This window comes from Halichoeres trimaculatus, unplaced genomic scaffold, assembly GCF_033239565.1.
Source record: "Halichoeres trimaculatus isolate MK-OKI-2021-1 unplaced genomic scaffold, fHalTri1.1 fHalTri1_scaffold_10, whole genome shotgun sequence".
Lineage (NCBI taxonomy): Eukaryota > Metazoa > Chordata > Actinopteri > Labriformes > Labridae > Halichoeres > Halichoeres trimaculatus.
Window position 1 is genome coordinate 25,660,789 of NW_027437187.1, and position 16,651 is coordinate 25,677,439.

General features: G+C 39.6%; 1 protein-coding gene across 2 annotated transcripts; it reads left to right on the forward strand.

The window, feature by feature from the left end:
• The first annotated feature begins 152 nt into the window (after positions 1-152).
• Positions 153-9,433, forward strand: gxylt1a (glucoside xylosyltransferase 1a). 2 transcript variants are annotated; one of them, XM_074678414.1, is made up of 8 exons: positions 153-508; positions 1,015-1,107; positions 1,833-2,016; positions 2,244-2,375; positions 2,465-2,716; positions 3,184-3,307; positions 3,465-3,637; positions 7,161-9,433. In XM_074678414.1, the coding sequence occupies exons 1-8, from the start codon at positions 291-293 to the stop codon at positions 7,317-7,319; spliced, it is 1,335 nt and encodes a 444-aa protein (XP_074534515.1). In that variant the 5' UTR covers positions 153-290; the 3' UTR covers positions 7,320-9,433. The 2 variants fall into 2 exon arrangements, with proteins under 2 accessions (XP_074534515.1, XP_074534516.1); XM_074678415.1 differs by lacking the exon at positions 1,015-1,107 and having other exon boundaries at positions 7,161-9,426.
• The last annotated feature ends 7,218 nt before the right edge of the window (positions 9,434-16,651 follow it).

Genomic DNA, 16,651 nt, shown 5'->3' on the forward strand with positions numbered 1-16,651 from the left:
AATTTACTATGCACTGAGATTTTTAACAAGCCCAGCAGTGAGCAGCTTCGGTTTATGACATAAAAAGGTAAGGTAGCTGTCAACTCTATACACCCTGTACTGACAGATGATTGATCAAACAACATACACGTGTACCCGTAGTGGGTGGGGCGGAGTACTGTTAGCACCATATCTTTACTTTACCCTTTGACATGGTGCAAAAACAGGATTAGTTAAGTGCCGGTGCATTGGCAGCTGGCAGTTATTTACAAAAATGTTCAGCTAGCGCTTGTAACTTGAAACAAAAAAAAATGCGATGCTACCTTCACGCATTTTTCCTGTGCCTGGTGTTGACCTTTTTTTCACTGCTGTATGTTTTCAACCACCTCGCTTCAAGCCTGGAGGATGGGGACGGCAGCGACCTGAAAAAACAACGGATACCTGAAAGAAGCAGCTATGACGCGGGGGCCTTTCTTAGGAAAGTACCAGGACTGACAGGCCTACAGGACCGTGAAGGAGGGGTTGGCAGGTAGCTAACTTAATAGCATGTAACATATCCCGTACTTTAGTTACTGAATAAGCACATTGGTAAATTTGCTCGAGTGTTATTCGTCACCACGGTTGCTGTTGCCATTTGTTTAAATACTCAAGCCAAAGTAGCTTTCGGTAGTTGATTTCCTATAGCTGACATAGCTATCCTTGCTAATTAGCTAGCTTCTGGTAACAAGTTATTTGCTGAACAGAGTATTATTACCATATACGTTGTTTCAGTGGTGCTATTTTGTATTCACACCGTATGAAATTTTGTTTTCAGTCGTACTAATATTCAAACTTACTCGTCAGTTTACCACCTGTTGGCTATTGAGATTTAATCTAAAAACATTGGTTTAGGGCTGGATTAAAAGCCCAACCACCTGTTAAACATCCTGTTGATGCAGATCAAGAGATGATCTAATACAAAAACACACATTTCTGACACCCAAGCAGGTAATACTGACGCTCAGGATCCAAGAGTTAATGTTTTCATTCTGTCAGGTGTAAATCACAGTCAGTTTCTTACTGGAGTCCATATTGGAGACTGCCTGCTGATGTTTGTGGAGTGAACTGCTTTATGGACTCATCTCTTAGGTATGACTGACTTTATGCATACTAATGTGAATATATTAATGTTTTGTTTTTAATCAGTTGACTTACAAATGACACCATCCTGCTCCACAGTTCACAATAAATGCCAGACCTCCTGATGCATTCAAAGGGTGCATTGTCATAATTCGTAGAGTTTACAGAAACAAGCACAGTTTGAACTATATTTTTAAAGCTATCACTTGTTCCCATGGATTTAGAAGCTGTACACACTACTTAAATTGTAAATCTTTTTGCATTGACTTTTGTTCTACAAGTGATTGTATCTCAGCTATCACAGCTCTTAATACAGTTATAAAGTTTTTGGCAGGGAAGCTCTACTCAAAAACACTTCCATTATTAGTTTGTCTAAGCTCTTTTTTATCATTAGAAGTTATCATAAGAAAATCCCAGTGGAAATGAAAATGGTTTTGTAAACATAACTGTCTTAGCTGTTGCAATACCTTGACTTTTATACAGAGATAACACTGAAAAGGAGCAGTGTTAGCTTTGCAATGTTGAAATAGATAAGTGTTCATATCTGTATCAGTAGTGCAAAGCTTGAATTACTGTCAGGGGTTATCTCAATCTATCAATCTCAATGACAGCTCCAGACCCACTGGGCTGAGGACCAGTCATCTTGGCTTGCATATATCCTTACTGACTTCTTTTCTTTGCACTTATATCCATGTTGGTTTCTCATACTGGGGTTTCTTTGTCTTTGTTTTTAGAGAAAGGTCCGGCTTTGCAATCAAGGTACACAGCGATGAGAGAAGTCACCTTGCTGTGGTGGCTTGTGGCCCCAGGCTGGAGGAGACTCTCATCATGTTGAAGTCTGCAGTTCTTCTCAGCAAGAAGCCTCTGCACTTTCACATCTTTGCTGAAGATGATCTACATGAGCGCTTCAGAAGTGCTGTAAGTGTTTTACCAGCAACAGATCTCTGACATACTGTGGAATTATGATGGCATGATTGCAACCATTGAACATTAAACATTAAAAGACATCTTTGAGAAGTTCACTAGAGTGCTGTGTGCATACATTTGCCCAAATAAAACATTGTTTTTATACATTTGTTGCCACTAATAAAGGTACATTTGAATGGAAATGGCTAGAATGTCTTTGCTTGTCCGATTGCTTGTAGTTGGACTCCTGGCCCGGGATAATTCGGATCAAGTTTAACTTCAAACTTTACCCCATTACTTTCCCTGAGGAGAATGCAAAAGAATGGAAGAGGCTCTTCAAACCTTGTGCATCTCAGAGGCTCTTTCTGCCAGTATGTCTTGAATTGTCTTATATATTTATAACCTGTAATAGCTTTGTAAAAAGTACTTAATTGTTTTTATTCTGTGGTCTCTCTTCCAGCTGATCTTGAAGGAAGTAGATTCTTTGCTCTATGTGGACACAGATATCCTTTTCCTGCAGCCAGTAGAGGACATCTGGGCCCTTCTTTCTCAGTTCAATTCGAGCCACTTGGCTGCCATGGCTCCAGAGCACGAGGAGCCTCGCATCGGCTGGTACAACCGTTTTGCCCGCCATCCTTACTATGGCAAAACAGGCGTCAATTCAGGGGTCATGCTTATGAACATGACACGCCTCAGGGAAAAATCTTTTAAGGTAATTCTTGGTATACATTTCTCTTTAAACTTTATTTTGCAGTTTTTAAAAAGAAAAAAAAATGATAAGAATTTAGCTCTTGTTGATGTTGGTAGTATGTGCCTAAAAATAGCTTTAGATGTTTGTTTTAAAGAGTACTTCAAGTTAATGAATTAAAATGCTGTCTGACTGCATTCCGTTAATGATGGTACCATTTAGAGATGTGTGAAATGTGGTTGTTAAAATACCAAGAAACTTCAGGAGCAACTGTACCACCAAGTTTCACCAGATGAGGTCACTGTTGTAATTCCTTATAAACCATCAGACTAAGCAGAACTTTGAAGATACTGAACAATTTCTCTGAGTTGATCAGACACCACTACATGGAGATCAAGATAATAGTGTTTATTTGCTTGATGCCTAATGAAAACTTTAACTTTTTTCATTGGGGTGTTTTTTTGTTAGTTTTATTTTTTTCTTTTTTCCAGAATGACATGACAACAGTTGCACTGAAATGGAAAGAAATTCTGATGCCACTTCTCCAGAAGTATAAACTCAATATTACCTGGGGTGACCAGGACCTTCTAAATATCATATTCAGCCAAAACCCAGGTTTGTGCAGCCCAATGAGCGGCATAATTTTGCTGTTCCAGCAGTGTTGGACACAAGGCTTTATAAAAGATATTTGTTGATTTTTAAGGATCAATTCACATCAGTGATGGTTTTTCTTATTGTTTGTTAATCCTTACCACTTTCTTTTGATTCACAGAAAGCCTTTATGTGTTCCCCTGCCAGTGGAACTACCGTCCAGACCACTGTATTTATGGCAGCAACTGTCAACAGGCTGAACAAGAAGGTGTCTTTATTCTCCATGGTAACAGGGGAGTTTACCATGATGACAAGCAGCCAGCATTTCGAGCCGTCTATGATGCCATCCAAAAGGTAGAGCCTGCCTCTCTAACCAGAAATCTGCTGTTTCTCCGTGTCTCTATAGGGAGGAAAAACTTTTCTTCGCTCAAACGGTCTCCCTTGTGAGAAAAGAGAAAAAAATTCTTCTTTGAGTAGAGTGTATTTATTCTTTCAAAATGTCTGGTCAAGAAGTTTTAGGGTTTTTTTTTGCTTGTGTTTTTCTTCATGAGAACATTTTTGTATAGTTTCACACACAGGTCTCTGTTTTTACAGGGTAGTTGAGAAGGTAAACCCGAGTATTTCAGGAAACATTTACCAGTCATTATATTATCAATAGGCACTCCAGGCCATTGCTTTTCCCCTTATGGTTGCTTCCTTCCAGCAGTGTTTAATCAATAGCCTGTTAAACATTACCGTCATCCTGTCTCAGCTCCCCCAAACCTGACAAATCAGCCTCATCCTGCTTCGACCACTACTTCACTACTTCAGGTGGTGTCATTTGAAATGTTAAATTAAGGAGGCATTCATTTCCAGCTTGTGTTGTTATCTGACTCATTAAGCGTGATGGTGATAGCGTCAAGTAGGTCTAGACCTTTATACTCTCTTCATAAGGCCAATTTATGCTTTTTACAAAGTGAACGATTCAAAGAAAAATTCATGAACTAAAAGAAGGCCAATGAAGAATGCAATTTTTGGCCTTTTTTGTCTAATTTTTATAGTTAAAATTAAATTAAAGCCTCATAATCTAGCAGCTATCCGATGAAACATAGAAAACACACATGCTTAGTTTAAGGGTGTTTTTAGATGAGCTTCTCCTCCTCTATGTTGTTTCCGAATAATCTCTATAAACTTCTGAAGTTTTGACTCCAGGCCTGGCTCGTCACGTCAGTGGGTTGTTGTAGTTATGTTAAACAAGATCAAGCATTAACATGGAGTGTTGTATTCTTAAAAACTACGAGATGTTTAATTGTTGTTTGGTGTCCAACCTCCTGTTTTTCTCACTGCTCCAGCATCTTGCAAAAATAGAAGTCTTGCAAATTTGCTGCAGAGAGCTCTGGATTGCCAGAAGTTGTGTTGAAGTCTGGTTGAAGTCAGCCACACGTAGCCAGGTGTTTTCAAAAACAAAAATCCCCCCCTTGATCGGTTTTAAAAATACTTTCATCCACACGCAGCGGGGAAATCTGCCGATAAGTGCAGCTCGAGGCATGCCAAAGCCATATTTGGCAGTGTTTTTCAGATGTAAAACCTGTGCCAGCCAATCAGAATGAGCCTGTCATTCAGCTGTTACGTTTGAGAACGGGAAACTCTGTTTACCTGCGTCTACATAAAACCAGAGTTTTCCAAAATCTTCACTTTGGCCAGAGTTTTCAGAAAACATTGTTTTAGTGATGCAAAGCTGTGGTTTCGTGTGGATAACGTATAAAAATGTATGCGGTTTCCCAATACCTGGTAACGTGTGAACATGGCTTAATTTATTTCCAAAAGCTCCTGGGCAGTTAAGATTCTATCAGAGTATATTTGTTTGACTATCGTGGACTTATTTTTACTAAAAGCAGTCACAAGGTCAGTATAAAGGACATCTTCAAAATCTTTTCAATTAATTTGTTGTCAAAAAAAAAGGAAAGTAAGATCCTAGCCTTTTAATATTTCTTCCTCAAGTTTGTGCAAAAGCTTGATTTCACTGTGAACTATTCCACGTTGAAGTTTGTACGACTCCTTACTGAGCACTGACAGTGTATGCTGGCACTCAAAAAAGAAGACAGACTTTGGAATACAAAAGTTTGACATCTGTAAAATCTACTCAAAGTACTATCCAGCTTTATGGAGCTCAAAAGTCTCCACACTGTTCACACCAGTGAGTGACTGAGCGAGTCAGCTGAAGAGTTCTCTGACTGTCAGCTGGCTGCTCGTTTTCGATCTGCTCTTGTTGATTTCAGAGCACCGGTCAAACATGTAGGCAGCAGTCGAGGGAGCAGGGGAAGCTTCATTAGCTCGTCTCCATCCATTACCTACAGGGCCCGGCCCGGCCGCTATCAGTGTGGGCAATGTTCTCAGCCATTAGGTAAACGAGCAGGCTTCATTACGGGGCACTCGGCCTTCATGCCTCCATCAGTCTCTCAGACAGCACAAACAAACATACAATGTACCCGACTCCTCCTAATTTTAGGAGGTGGTGGTGTCCTGTGGCTAGACACTTGTATTTACTAGATCAATACCAAACACAAGTCTTTTTAATACAAGCAGCTGATTAGAAAAGAGCTTCATCTAAGTAAGGAGCTTTTATCCTTTGTTGCTGTATTTTGCTTAAGCTTTTATCTGTGCTTCCTGTTGCTCCAGCTCCTCAGGCCCCCTCCCACTTTGTTCCCACTCAGTCCTCCGAGAACAGCATCCTAAAGCCTGGAGCAGGCAATTCTGAAGGAAACTCTTATTTCCATCCCACCAAGAGCTCCTTAGTCAGCCCGCCTCCCAAGGCAGGCTCTCCCAGCCAGCAGAGGAGCTTGCAATAAAGGGCACTACCATTACCCTGCCAAGCCCACAGAAGAGTTGTAAAATTTTTAGTGCTGATGCTAGTTTGAGACATCATGATGGCTGTGTGGACAACGCACCAGCAGCATCCACATAAAAATCGATAGGAGGCTGTTAATGCTGCTTTATTGCCTGCTGCTGTATCTGGAAGACAATAAAGAAAGTGGGCTTTGAGTAACCTGATGCTTGGCCAAACTAGAGTCAGATGAGATGCTGTAAAACTGTGATTTCTTCTCAATTTACTGGAGCAGTAAGACAATGATGTGTTTAAAAACAAAGTTCCTTCATGTTTGTTTACACATGCAGGGATTAGAGTGTCTTCTGAAGAAATCTGGCTTTCACTTCCAGGAACATCATTTTCTAAAAAGTCACTTTTTAAGAGTTGTACTGTCTCAAAAATGTAGGAATGTTTTGTTTTAAAATAGAGAGTTGAACAAGTTTAGTGTCCAAAACCCACCTGTGAGTACTTTTATCGTTTACCTTCTAGATTCAGATCCTGGCTCTCAAACAAGTTATGTAACCAAATGAATGCAAAGTGGTGGTTTAGTAAACTCTTTCCTACTCTACACTGTACGTGACAAAAGCTTTCGAATGGCCGTTCTAACTGGCTGACTAGCTGGAAGTCTTCCTCGCTGTTCACTTGGCGACACAAAAGCATACAGTAATGAAGCATATCTGCACTGCTGCAGCTGTAGCCTTCACCGCCGCTGTCACGCCTCACTGAGCCTGTTCTTGTATAGCTGTGGTAATAGATATTCATAATCCAAACACACTCTAAATTGACAGATATGAGTTAAATGAAGGACGCCATCGCCTTTAACTGACAGTGACAAACGTGGTGTTTGACTAGTGATTTAAATGCAGCTCATAGTGTCCCATGATGGCTGTCAGTGGAGGCAACAGGTGCAAAAACTAACACTTTACAGATTTTTTATGCGATGTCAGGAAGAGGGAAAGATGTCAGGAAGAGAAAAAGAGCTTAAAGTTGATGCCATTGTTTGTGATGATGATTTTTTTCCCTTTATTACAGTATAAGTTTGGTGAAAACATGGAGACCACCCTGCTTCAGCCACTGGAAGCAGCGCTGAAGACCACAACAAATACATACTGTGGAAGAGCCAGTCACCTGTTTACAAAGAGGCTTAAAGAGAGCATCATGTCTGTGCAACAAGACGTCACACAGAGATGACAGGAAAGCTTTTAAATATCATTCCATGAATACAGTCTGATGTCTCTTTGAATAAGAAGAATTAACACATCTGTAGCAATGACAAACAGAACCGTCTTCTTTTTACTCAAGAAAACTGAGAACTGAGAAGAGCAATCTGAACAAGTGATGTTTTATTGATTGAAGCCTGTGAAATGAACACAGTTGGGTCACAAAAGCCATGGCACTGTGAAGGACAATTTGAGCTTTGTAGCTAATTGAAAATACATCTTAGCCGCTTTTACACAACCTGCTAAAGACGGGACCAAATTGCGAGCGAAGTTGTTTAGTTGCTATCAGACACTCAACTGAGCCACTTGCACATAGCTCGTATTAGCCCAAAACTTTCACACTGCATCAGCAATAGCTTTGTATTGGTGTTTAAGTTTGTGATTTCACACCCTGATTTTAGGCATTAGATGAGCATGTGAACAGAGGGAAAGCTCCACATACTCTCGGCAAACAGTATTGCTTCGCTTTGCTAGCCTCAGTGCTTTTTAAGCAGAAGGTCCAGGAACACTTAGTTCCTCCAGGTTCCTGTGGCGTATTGCTTGTGTTTCCATCACAGGCTAAAGACCTGGGTAGATTGTGCAAATTATGCCAGTGACATTGAAGAAAAAATAAGATTAATTGCAAAATACAGCCAGACCAGTAGAGGGCAATAAAATGACTAGGGCCATTCAGCAAAAATTTCGCCATAGAAGGTGGACAGGCTGGCATCCTTATGTCCAGTACCACAGCTAGCTCGTTAGCATGAATTAGTCGGGGTAAATACTGCACCACTCTGGACGGCAGGCAGCAGTTTGAAAACTGTCTTTACATTACCACTATCCAACCCCTGTTAAGCCCTGTTTTTTTTTTTTTTTACCTCTGCTCCCTAGCAGAACAATTTCACTTCACCACCAAGCCTGTAACAGGTGTAAATATTACCCTCCGAAAAAGACAGCTTTTAAGTTGAGGTTTGAGCTAGCAGGCCAAAAATGCTCCACACGTGTGTGTGAAGCTTGTGCTTTGTTTCTTGTGCCTCCACAGTTTAATGCCATGTAAAATCACACACTGAGACACCTCTATTACACTCCTCTGTGGTTCAGCGTTCAGAGGCAAAATAACAGAGGAGTTCTGTTTAGGGCCTGTGGCTGAATCTCTGTAAAAAGGGCTTTAGTGTATTCTAGACAATCAAGATTGTTTCATCTTTGGATATCCTATGTTTATGTATATGACCGGAGACAAAAGAATTGCAGCAAGGTACTTCAGTGTGCTTTTACTTTTGAAAGTATTTTATAAGAGTTTTAATATAAGTTTACATACAGCCTCTGTAATGGTGTTTATTACTGTAGTATGTCATGGATCACAGATAGTGTTAATTAAGGTATGTGTTAGTGAATGTTTTCATTGAATGTTCAGTATTTATTATTATTATTGGTGGGATGAGAAGCACTTTTCATGTCTTCTTTAACAATGTAACCTGAGGCTGTCATGTTACGCACTGTAATAAGTGAAATCTAAGCAACTGTTGATGTCTTATTTTGAGTGAAATTTGTTTTATTAGACTCAATATGAGCTTTTCAATCTAAGAAAGTTAAATAAGACATTTTTCTGGACTTATCAGGTTTGTAGGCATAGACTTATGTATAATGAGAAATAAGGCAAACACTTGCTTAGACTTCAGCTTTTGCAGTCTTTGTACACTCAGGTTCTGGGATTGTCAAATCATTGTTTACTGTTCATTGTATACCATAAAGTCATTTCAGTGCTGTGACTGATGTAACATCTTTTCCTATAGCTGGAACAAAGAAATCAGAAACTTGTCAGTCAAGTCAGATGGTGTCATATCTTCTGCCTTCAGGAAGGTTAATTTAAATTTTGCACTTTTGAAATCATGGATTGTAACAACACAACTCTTATGTGTGCTCAATCAATAACTAAAAGCTAGCATTGACTTTCAGACGCATATGAAATGAACGGGGAATAAATATTTTATTTAAAAGCATTTCTAATGGTGCCTGTGATTGACTAAGTGGAAAAACAGCTTTAAAATGTGCGTGCCTGGAGTCAGGCTAACTTAAAATAATCAAATCATTTCGAATGTGACTTGGGTGTAAAATATATATTTTCTCCCATATCGTGCTGCTTTTAAAGTTAATATACTTCATGTTTGGGGAACTCCTGAAATATTGCCAGAAAATTCAGGAAACGTATACTTTAGGTCTAATTAGACTGGTGTTTGGGATAATTTGACTGAGATTTATTTAAATGTTTGATGAGGAACCCTACATCTCATTTGATATTTTCATCAAGTGTTTGGCTTAAGCTATCATAACCACTTTGCATAACTGTGGTTGTTGCCCACTCACTTTGCACAAAGGCCAAGCTGGAGTTATGTCCTAGAAGGCAGTAGGAGCAGGCTGAAAAAAAGGAATATTAATGTGAGTGTGAAGACTTCAGAAAGTGTGTTTGGATGCCCTCAAAAGGAGCTGATGTGTCTGGGTCAGTCGCCTCTGGCTGCTCATTTCACAGGCAGATTGACAGATGTGTGTGGAATATGCAACAGATCTGCTTGATGAATTTAAAATTCCTTTTTGCTCAGACACTGTTAGATAAATTCTTTGTGTGTGTGAGTGTGTGTATGGAAGTGTGTGAGAGGGAGAAACACTTTAAGGAGGAATAAACCTTTTTAAGTTTTATGATGTAGAGCAAGTGGAACCCAACAGCACAGCATCGGTCTTAAAACCTTTGCATGCAAGACAAGTAATTGGTGTAATGCGCAAAAGCCAATGAGCGGTGAAAACATTCAGAATTTGTTGATTCATTTCAAAAAGTTTTGGTAAAGTACTAGATCACTCCAAACCTTAGGTCGGATTACTCCCACTCAGTGCTGGATGATTTGCTACAGGCTATAAGGAAGCTTTAAGTTGGCTTTGGTTCACGTTTTAATAGAGCCCTCTGTGAGAAGTGCCTGCATTATTTCTTCTCCCGTCTACTAGAAGTCTTTACGAGGTTAAGCAAGCACATATTTCAGTCAATATATTCCTCCTATGAGGTGATCTACATTTACAGAGCAATGCTCAGTGATATTGATTACCTTCAAGCACAACTCTCAGTAAGAGAGATGTTTACAGCTCCAATATGTAGAACGTATTTACTTTTTTAGGAAGGAAAGTGAACGAATTGCTGTCAGATTTCTCTCCCCCCGAGTGAAACGGTGATGGAGGCCTCACTCCCTCTCAGTCTAACAGGAACTACCAATGGATTATTCATGTTATTGCTTACACCACTTGGCCTCCGTAACATTCAATTGGGATCTGAAGCTCAGACATAATTTACAAGACAGAGTAAAAAAAGGGGAAAAAAGACTGCAATACAAGGGAGTCCTCATTCTCTGTACTTCAGGTAAACTTTTAAAATATTTCAAGATGACAGGATTGGTTTTGCAGCGTGTATTAAATCTAGGAATGGATAGTAAAATGATGACTCCCACTAAATCACAGTTCAGGACAGGATTCACTGAGAATAACTGATTCAATTAACTACAAAAGCATACAAAGGCTGAATTGTAGCTTTCTTCTTACTGTGAGGACTTTATAAGTGATCTGCACACAGTGTCTTTTGTATATTTCTCTGGTCATATGTAATTCACAATTTGAAGGTAGGGTCAGCAGAATTTTTCTAGAAAATACAATGTCAACTTTTACAGAAATAATCCTACTTACTCATCTTTTATGGGCCTCTATACATGAGTGTTGGTGTGCCTCTCCTCAGCCTGTTAGGGGTGAGTAAGCATTGTTACATCAGCCAATCACAGCACACCCAGTGCACAAATGACTTTGCGTGTTGATTAGCAAATGGAAGACGCTATCCTGAGCTGCTACGATAGTGGACATAGCGTGGGGAAAGAAAAATACAACCCAAGTTAAACAAAATTCCAAATAGATAAAGCTTTTTACAAAATGAGGGGGAAAATTGGTTCGAGTTTTCACTTGCTTTTGGGCACTTGGAGAGCAGCTCGGGTTGAAGAGCGATGCGAGTTGACTTTCTGCTGTCAAATACCCATGATTAGCTTGTGCTAAAATGTCAAGTCTGGTGCACGGCTCTCAAGTCTCTCCCATGTAGAAACCTGATACTGCAGGTGGTTGCTGGGCTAATGAATGTCTTCATGTAGTCACGGTCAGAGGCTGTAGGTGTGTGCTGCTGCTGGCACTGAGCCAAGGAGGAGGAGCCCAGTTTGAATGTTGTGTTTACTAACAAGTAATGAAAATTCCTGCAGACCCTACGTTTGAAATGAGATTTTCAGCACTAAAACTGGCTTTTTCTAACCGCTTTTTCCCAGTATCCTTGGTCAGGTCTGATTTTCCAAGAGAACATGAATTTATTTACTTACAGCAAGATGACGGAAGTCCCTTTGAAGACATTACATGGGCCAGAAAAGTTTAGTGTGAGAACTGAGTTGATCGGTTGTGAAGCAAGATATGTTTTTCTCTGCTGATAATAATTCCTTGGATTTATTTTGCATTGATGTCACACACTGGAGCTGAACTGTCAAAAAGTAAAAGGACAGGAGAGCTGAAGAAAGCTAAACAGGACAGTGATAGAACTCAGGCTAAACCACAGGTTATACTCTTTGTGATAATGTTCATTCCAACCCACATGCAGCCGTTATTCTGCAGTTGTCTGTTCAGACTTGAGACACTATCAATAAAATGAAGGATGAGGGTACATTAGCTCTGCTTGGTGAGATTGTAGTTGGTAGATGAGCACTGGTAGGACATAACCAGGACTCACTCACACTATAGACACATCTTAGGGAACTGAGCTGTAAGTAACACAACTATTCTGCACTCTAAACTATGGAATAAATTGTGTTTACATAGTTTGTACATTGTATACATTACCTTGTTGCTCAGCATCCTGCAGAAAGTTTTCCTGTACAAAGAATAGTAGTGAAAAAAAGGAGATCCAATCCATCTGTCCATTTGCTTTCAGAAAATGACAAGAGTCACACCCTTCAACAGTGGGCGAAAGTGCTCATGGGAAAAAGAGTTTTTACCCTGGAGAAAACACTTCAGTTTCTGGCCAAATGCCAAATGAATAGTCCACACAGCACCCTTTAAAACTCTCATAAAAAATCTTTGGTTGGTGTTTTGTGCCCTTGGTGGACAAAGCATCTTTTTTCCCCCCCTTGTGTTCAACTCTTGATTTTTAAGCAAAAGAACAAACTTCTTATTTCTTTTGGAAGCAAATGAATCACACTTGAAGGATCTTTGTCTTTAGGGTGAAAAAACAAACATTGCTTTGGCAGCAGGCTGTAACTTGTCTTGTCTGGCACATACTCTGTGTCAGTGTGTCGATGGTTTCAGGCATTGTAATGAAATATAGAAATTTATCAGCTGTGTCACTGAAGGTCTTGTTTGCTTTATAGATCATAAAGAGATACGAGTATAAATTTCATCTTGCTCTGTAACCACAGGAACTTTACAAGGTGCCTGTTGAAGTGTGTTACAGTGGCCGCCAACAGCAGAGGATCTTCAACAGTTGAACAAACTTTATTAACATGCAAAGAGAAGACACACTGCTCTCTGTTTACATCTTGTTATATGGTCTTATAAAAACAGCTGAAGCCAGTGTGGCATCTTCTTCTCTGTTCTGTCGTCAACAACGCTGTCTCCCTAAGCACCCATCAAGCATGGTAAACTGGTGACTCCACAAACCTCCTGGGAAAACTCAAGATGTAAAATCTGCTAAATATGCCCTTATTCAACTGTGACTGCTGTTGAAAATGAATACATCAGATATAACATACTCAAGCTGTAAAAATAAAAAATATAAATCAAAGAAATGGATAGACTATTATTTTGCATCTTTATTCAAAGCTGAAGACAAAGGCTGAACCATCACGCTAAGTCTTGTAAAGCAAAGTGGAGCTAATTATTGTGCTTTAGAGGTTTTTGATTTTACAAGAGTCAGTGTAAAAGACAGGATGGTAATTATTTTTGAAGAGCAACAATCAGTGAATGATTGGCGCCAGGAAAGAAAAAAATTAGTCCAATAAGTTTATGAAGAAAGGAGAAAAAAAAGAGCAGGCATGAAAGATGTGACCTTTGATACATAGTTTTGCACAAAGTCTTAGTAACTGAGTACAGTTTAAACCAACACAATAAGCAAACAGGCTTAGAGCTTGTGATTCACTGTGTTTCAGGGTTTTTTTGTAGGTGCGGCAAAGTTTTGCATGTATTTAGGCTGCAAGTTGGCAGCAAAATTACTCAAGAAGTGCTTTTCATGCTTCATGGATGAGAACAAAAACCCTCTACCTCTACCTGACTCAAAAACCCTGAAATTTCACATGATCCTTAGTCTGCTCATTTTGCAAGACAGCACTTCTGAGTGAGGATACGACTCCAGTTAGTCTTGACATGAGCCTGACAGTGAGCTATGTTTCCTGTCAGCTTGATAACCTGAGCGAAGTGACAAACCAGAGCTGGAATGAGAGGAAAGTGAGAAGTTTATCACGGCTGAATGGACCAGGTAGAAGATCAGTTTCCCTCTTGTGCATCCGTCTCGCTGCTCTCTCTCCTTCCCAGCAGCATGGATATCATTTAACAAGTGAACGTTTTGATCAATAATACATTTAGCAGCACTGCTGAGACAGGTATAATTGTGCTGATATGTCAGGGTTTAAAACAATTAATGTAATTTACAGCTGAGCATTAGCCATGCATGGATCCTCCAGTATCATGCTGAGATGGGAATTTGCCATTGTAAGCAGAACAAGATGAGTAATATGCAAGTGGAAATTAAACAAAATCTGGACGGTATGTGAGTATCTTTTTTTTTTTTTTTCAGTTTAAAATTATTCCTTGAAATCCTGCTTATGCTGGAAACGTGGGTCAATGACATGTCAGCTCCCTAAAAGTGAAGCCAAAACACTGTAATCCCTCCATTCTGGCAGCAGCATAGGTCGGGACAAACGGGACATGAGTTAGCCTCAAAAATCTTTCACAATTAATTCCCCATCCATCCATCCATCAATCCATCCATCCATTACCTTCACTGCTTATCCTGTTCAAATTCCCAGCTGTCATTGGGCAAGAGGCAGGCACACCCTGAACATTTCTCCAATCCATCGCAGAGTTAATATGTAGATGTATGTACATTCACACTTTACCTGGGGTAAACATACAGTCCACACAGAAAGGCACCTGCTCGACCAGGAACTGTAACCAGGAACCTTCTTGCTGTGAGGTAACCATACTAAGCACTGCACCACTGGACACCCAACAGCCAGTTCGTATCATACTCAAGTGTTTACTTTCTTTCAGTTTTGGGAACTTATGGCCTTGTTCAGAGAGGATAGAATAGTGAGAGCCAGAAACTTTGAGAGAGTGGGAAAAGAAAAAGGGCTTTTGGCCACCGCTTGAGAACTTTAGCCTTAATATATGGGGTGTGTAGCCTAACCATAGAGCCAAACCCTCTTATGAGCTTAGTTTTAATTACTTAATCAATGCCATAAAGAGTATCTAATGCCATGATTGAAAGCTGTGTTTCCAAATTGACTCCTGCAGCACCAGAATTAGTGGGATCTCTTCTTGCCATTTGGTTGGTGAGTCAAATGTGTATTTTGGTTAGCAGACTGGGTGGGACATCTATGTGTCCATTAGCCAGTCTCTACAGCAAAGACTGTGGTTGCATAAGGCGTCACCAGCATAAGATGCGTAAGATTTTCAACCTACGTTCAGAGAGATTGTAAAACAAATTGGCAAACAGAGAAAATACTTTAGTGAAAATATGGACGCCCTCCTTCTTGGATAAACTGTCTACCACATCGTGTAAATCTCCCTCTTAGGCCACCTTACCCTGTGCTTGAACTCTCCAAGCAGCATCTTAGATGATTTATAGGGCCCTTACTAACTGTCTTTATAACATGTTGATGCTTCAGTCTGTTTTTGTTGTGTGTAATTTTGTCTATTTTTTTTATTTGTCACTTCCATTTTTTGTTTTTTTCCTCTTTCTGACAACTTTTTCCATTAGTTCTGTGCATTACCGGCATTTTAATAGCATTTTACTATTCCTTTTTTATTTTTAGTAATGTCTTTATGCCTGAAAACCAATAGAAACAGGGAAAATAAAGATGTTTTTCGCAATCATAGGGTGTATTTTGGCTTCACTCTTGTAACAGAGGGATGTGTAGACGCTTTGTCTATCTTTATATAGCCAGTGGTTAGAACAAGATGGACCCTTTTTGAGTCACCATACGTCACAGAAATGTGATATGTAAATGTGGATGAGCAAAACCTGATTGGGTCATCTAAATCAATATTTATGAATTTTATGGTTTTGGATCTTAGCGATCAAAAAATAAATAAAATTACAAAAAAAAAATGGTTTTGATTTATTGACTTGTTGAATGGAATGTTACAGGGTTGAACATTAAATAGACTTCATCATTCATTCTTGATGCAATAACTCTGCACAATAACAATGAAACAGGTTCATCAAAGCTATTTCTGTTCTTTTTTTTTTAATGTGATGGGAATTCTGAGGGCAGCCCATCCATTGAATGCTGTAATGTCAGTTAGAACCATTTAAGAAGTGTCACAGGAAAGTTGCCTTTAAAAACTATTTAAGGATCTGTTTTTTTATAAACCTGTAAATCAGATCCTCTTCCAGACAAATATTTGAGTTTAATCCTCAAAAAAACAAAAGGTGAGGTAGATTAATGTCACACTGCCTTACAGCAACACAGTGTGGATCAATGTCTCAACAGATAATCCATACCCCATGTACCAGAGGGTGGCGGCCCCTCGCTTCTCACTCATCAGCCATAAACAACAGCTCAAAGAGCTTCCACATGACTCCAAGGGCTCTCATCTCCACCGCTATCACATATAGGATAGCATGGCATGTTTTATAGATGCATACCATTCAAACACACTGAAATAAGGATGTTATTACTCACTTTCACTCTTGTATTGGCTTTTTACGGCCCAGTTGGAGCAAATGTCATTGAGATTGAGCATTCAAAATGCACAAGTAATACCATCTGTATTACCACTCATAAAAGAGAGTATCAATCACTTCAACCGACCTTTTTTTTTCCCTCGAGTGTCTCATCAATGAGCCACATCCTAGAGCTTGAGGGCTGAAGGTCTGTTGCTTGAAATCAATGCCATGCAAAGTATTGTTAGTGAACAATATGCCCTGTGATTCAATACCACATACTTTCTTGATTGCATTGAGGACACCACTGACAAGCAGCATTAATGGACTGAGCGTGTGATTCATGGTTACTGATTGACTGCACGCACTATTACAGGCATCCA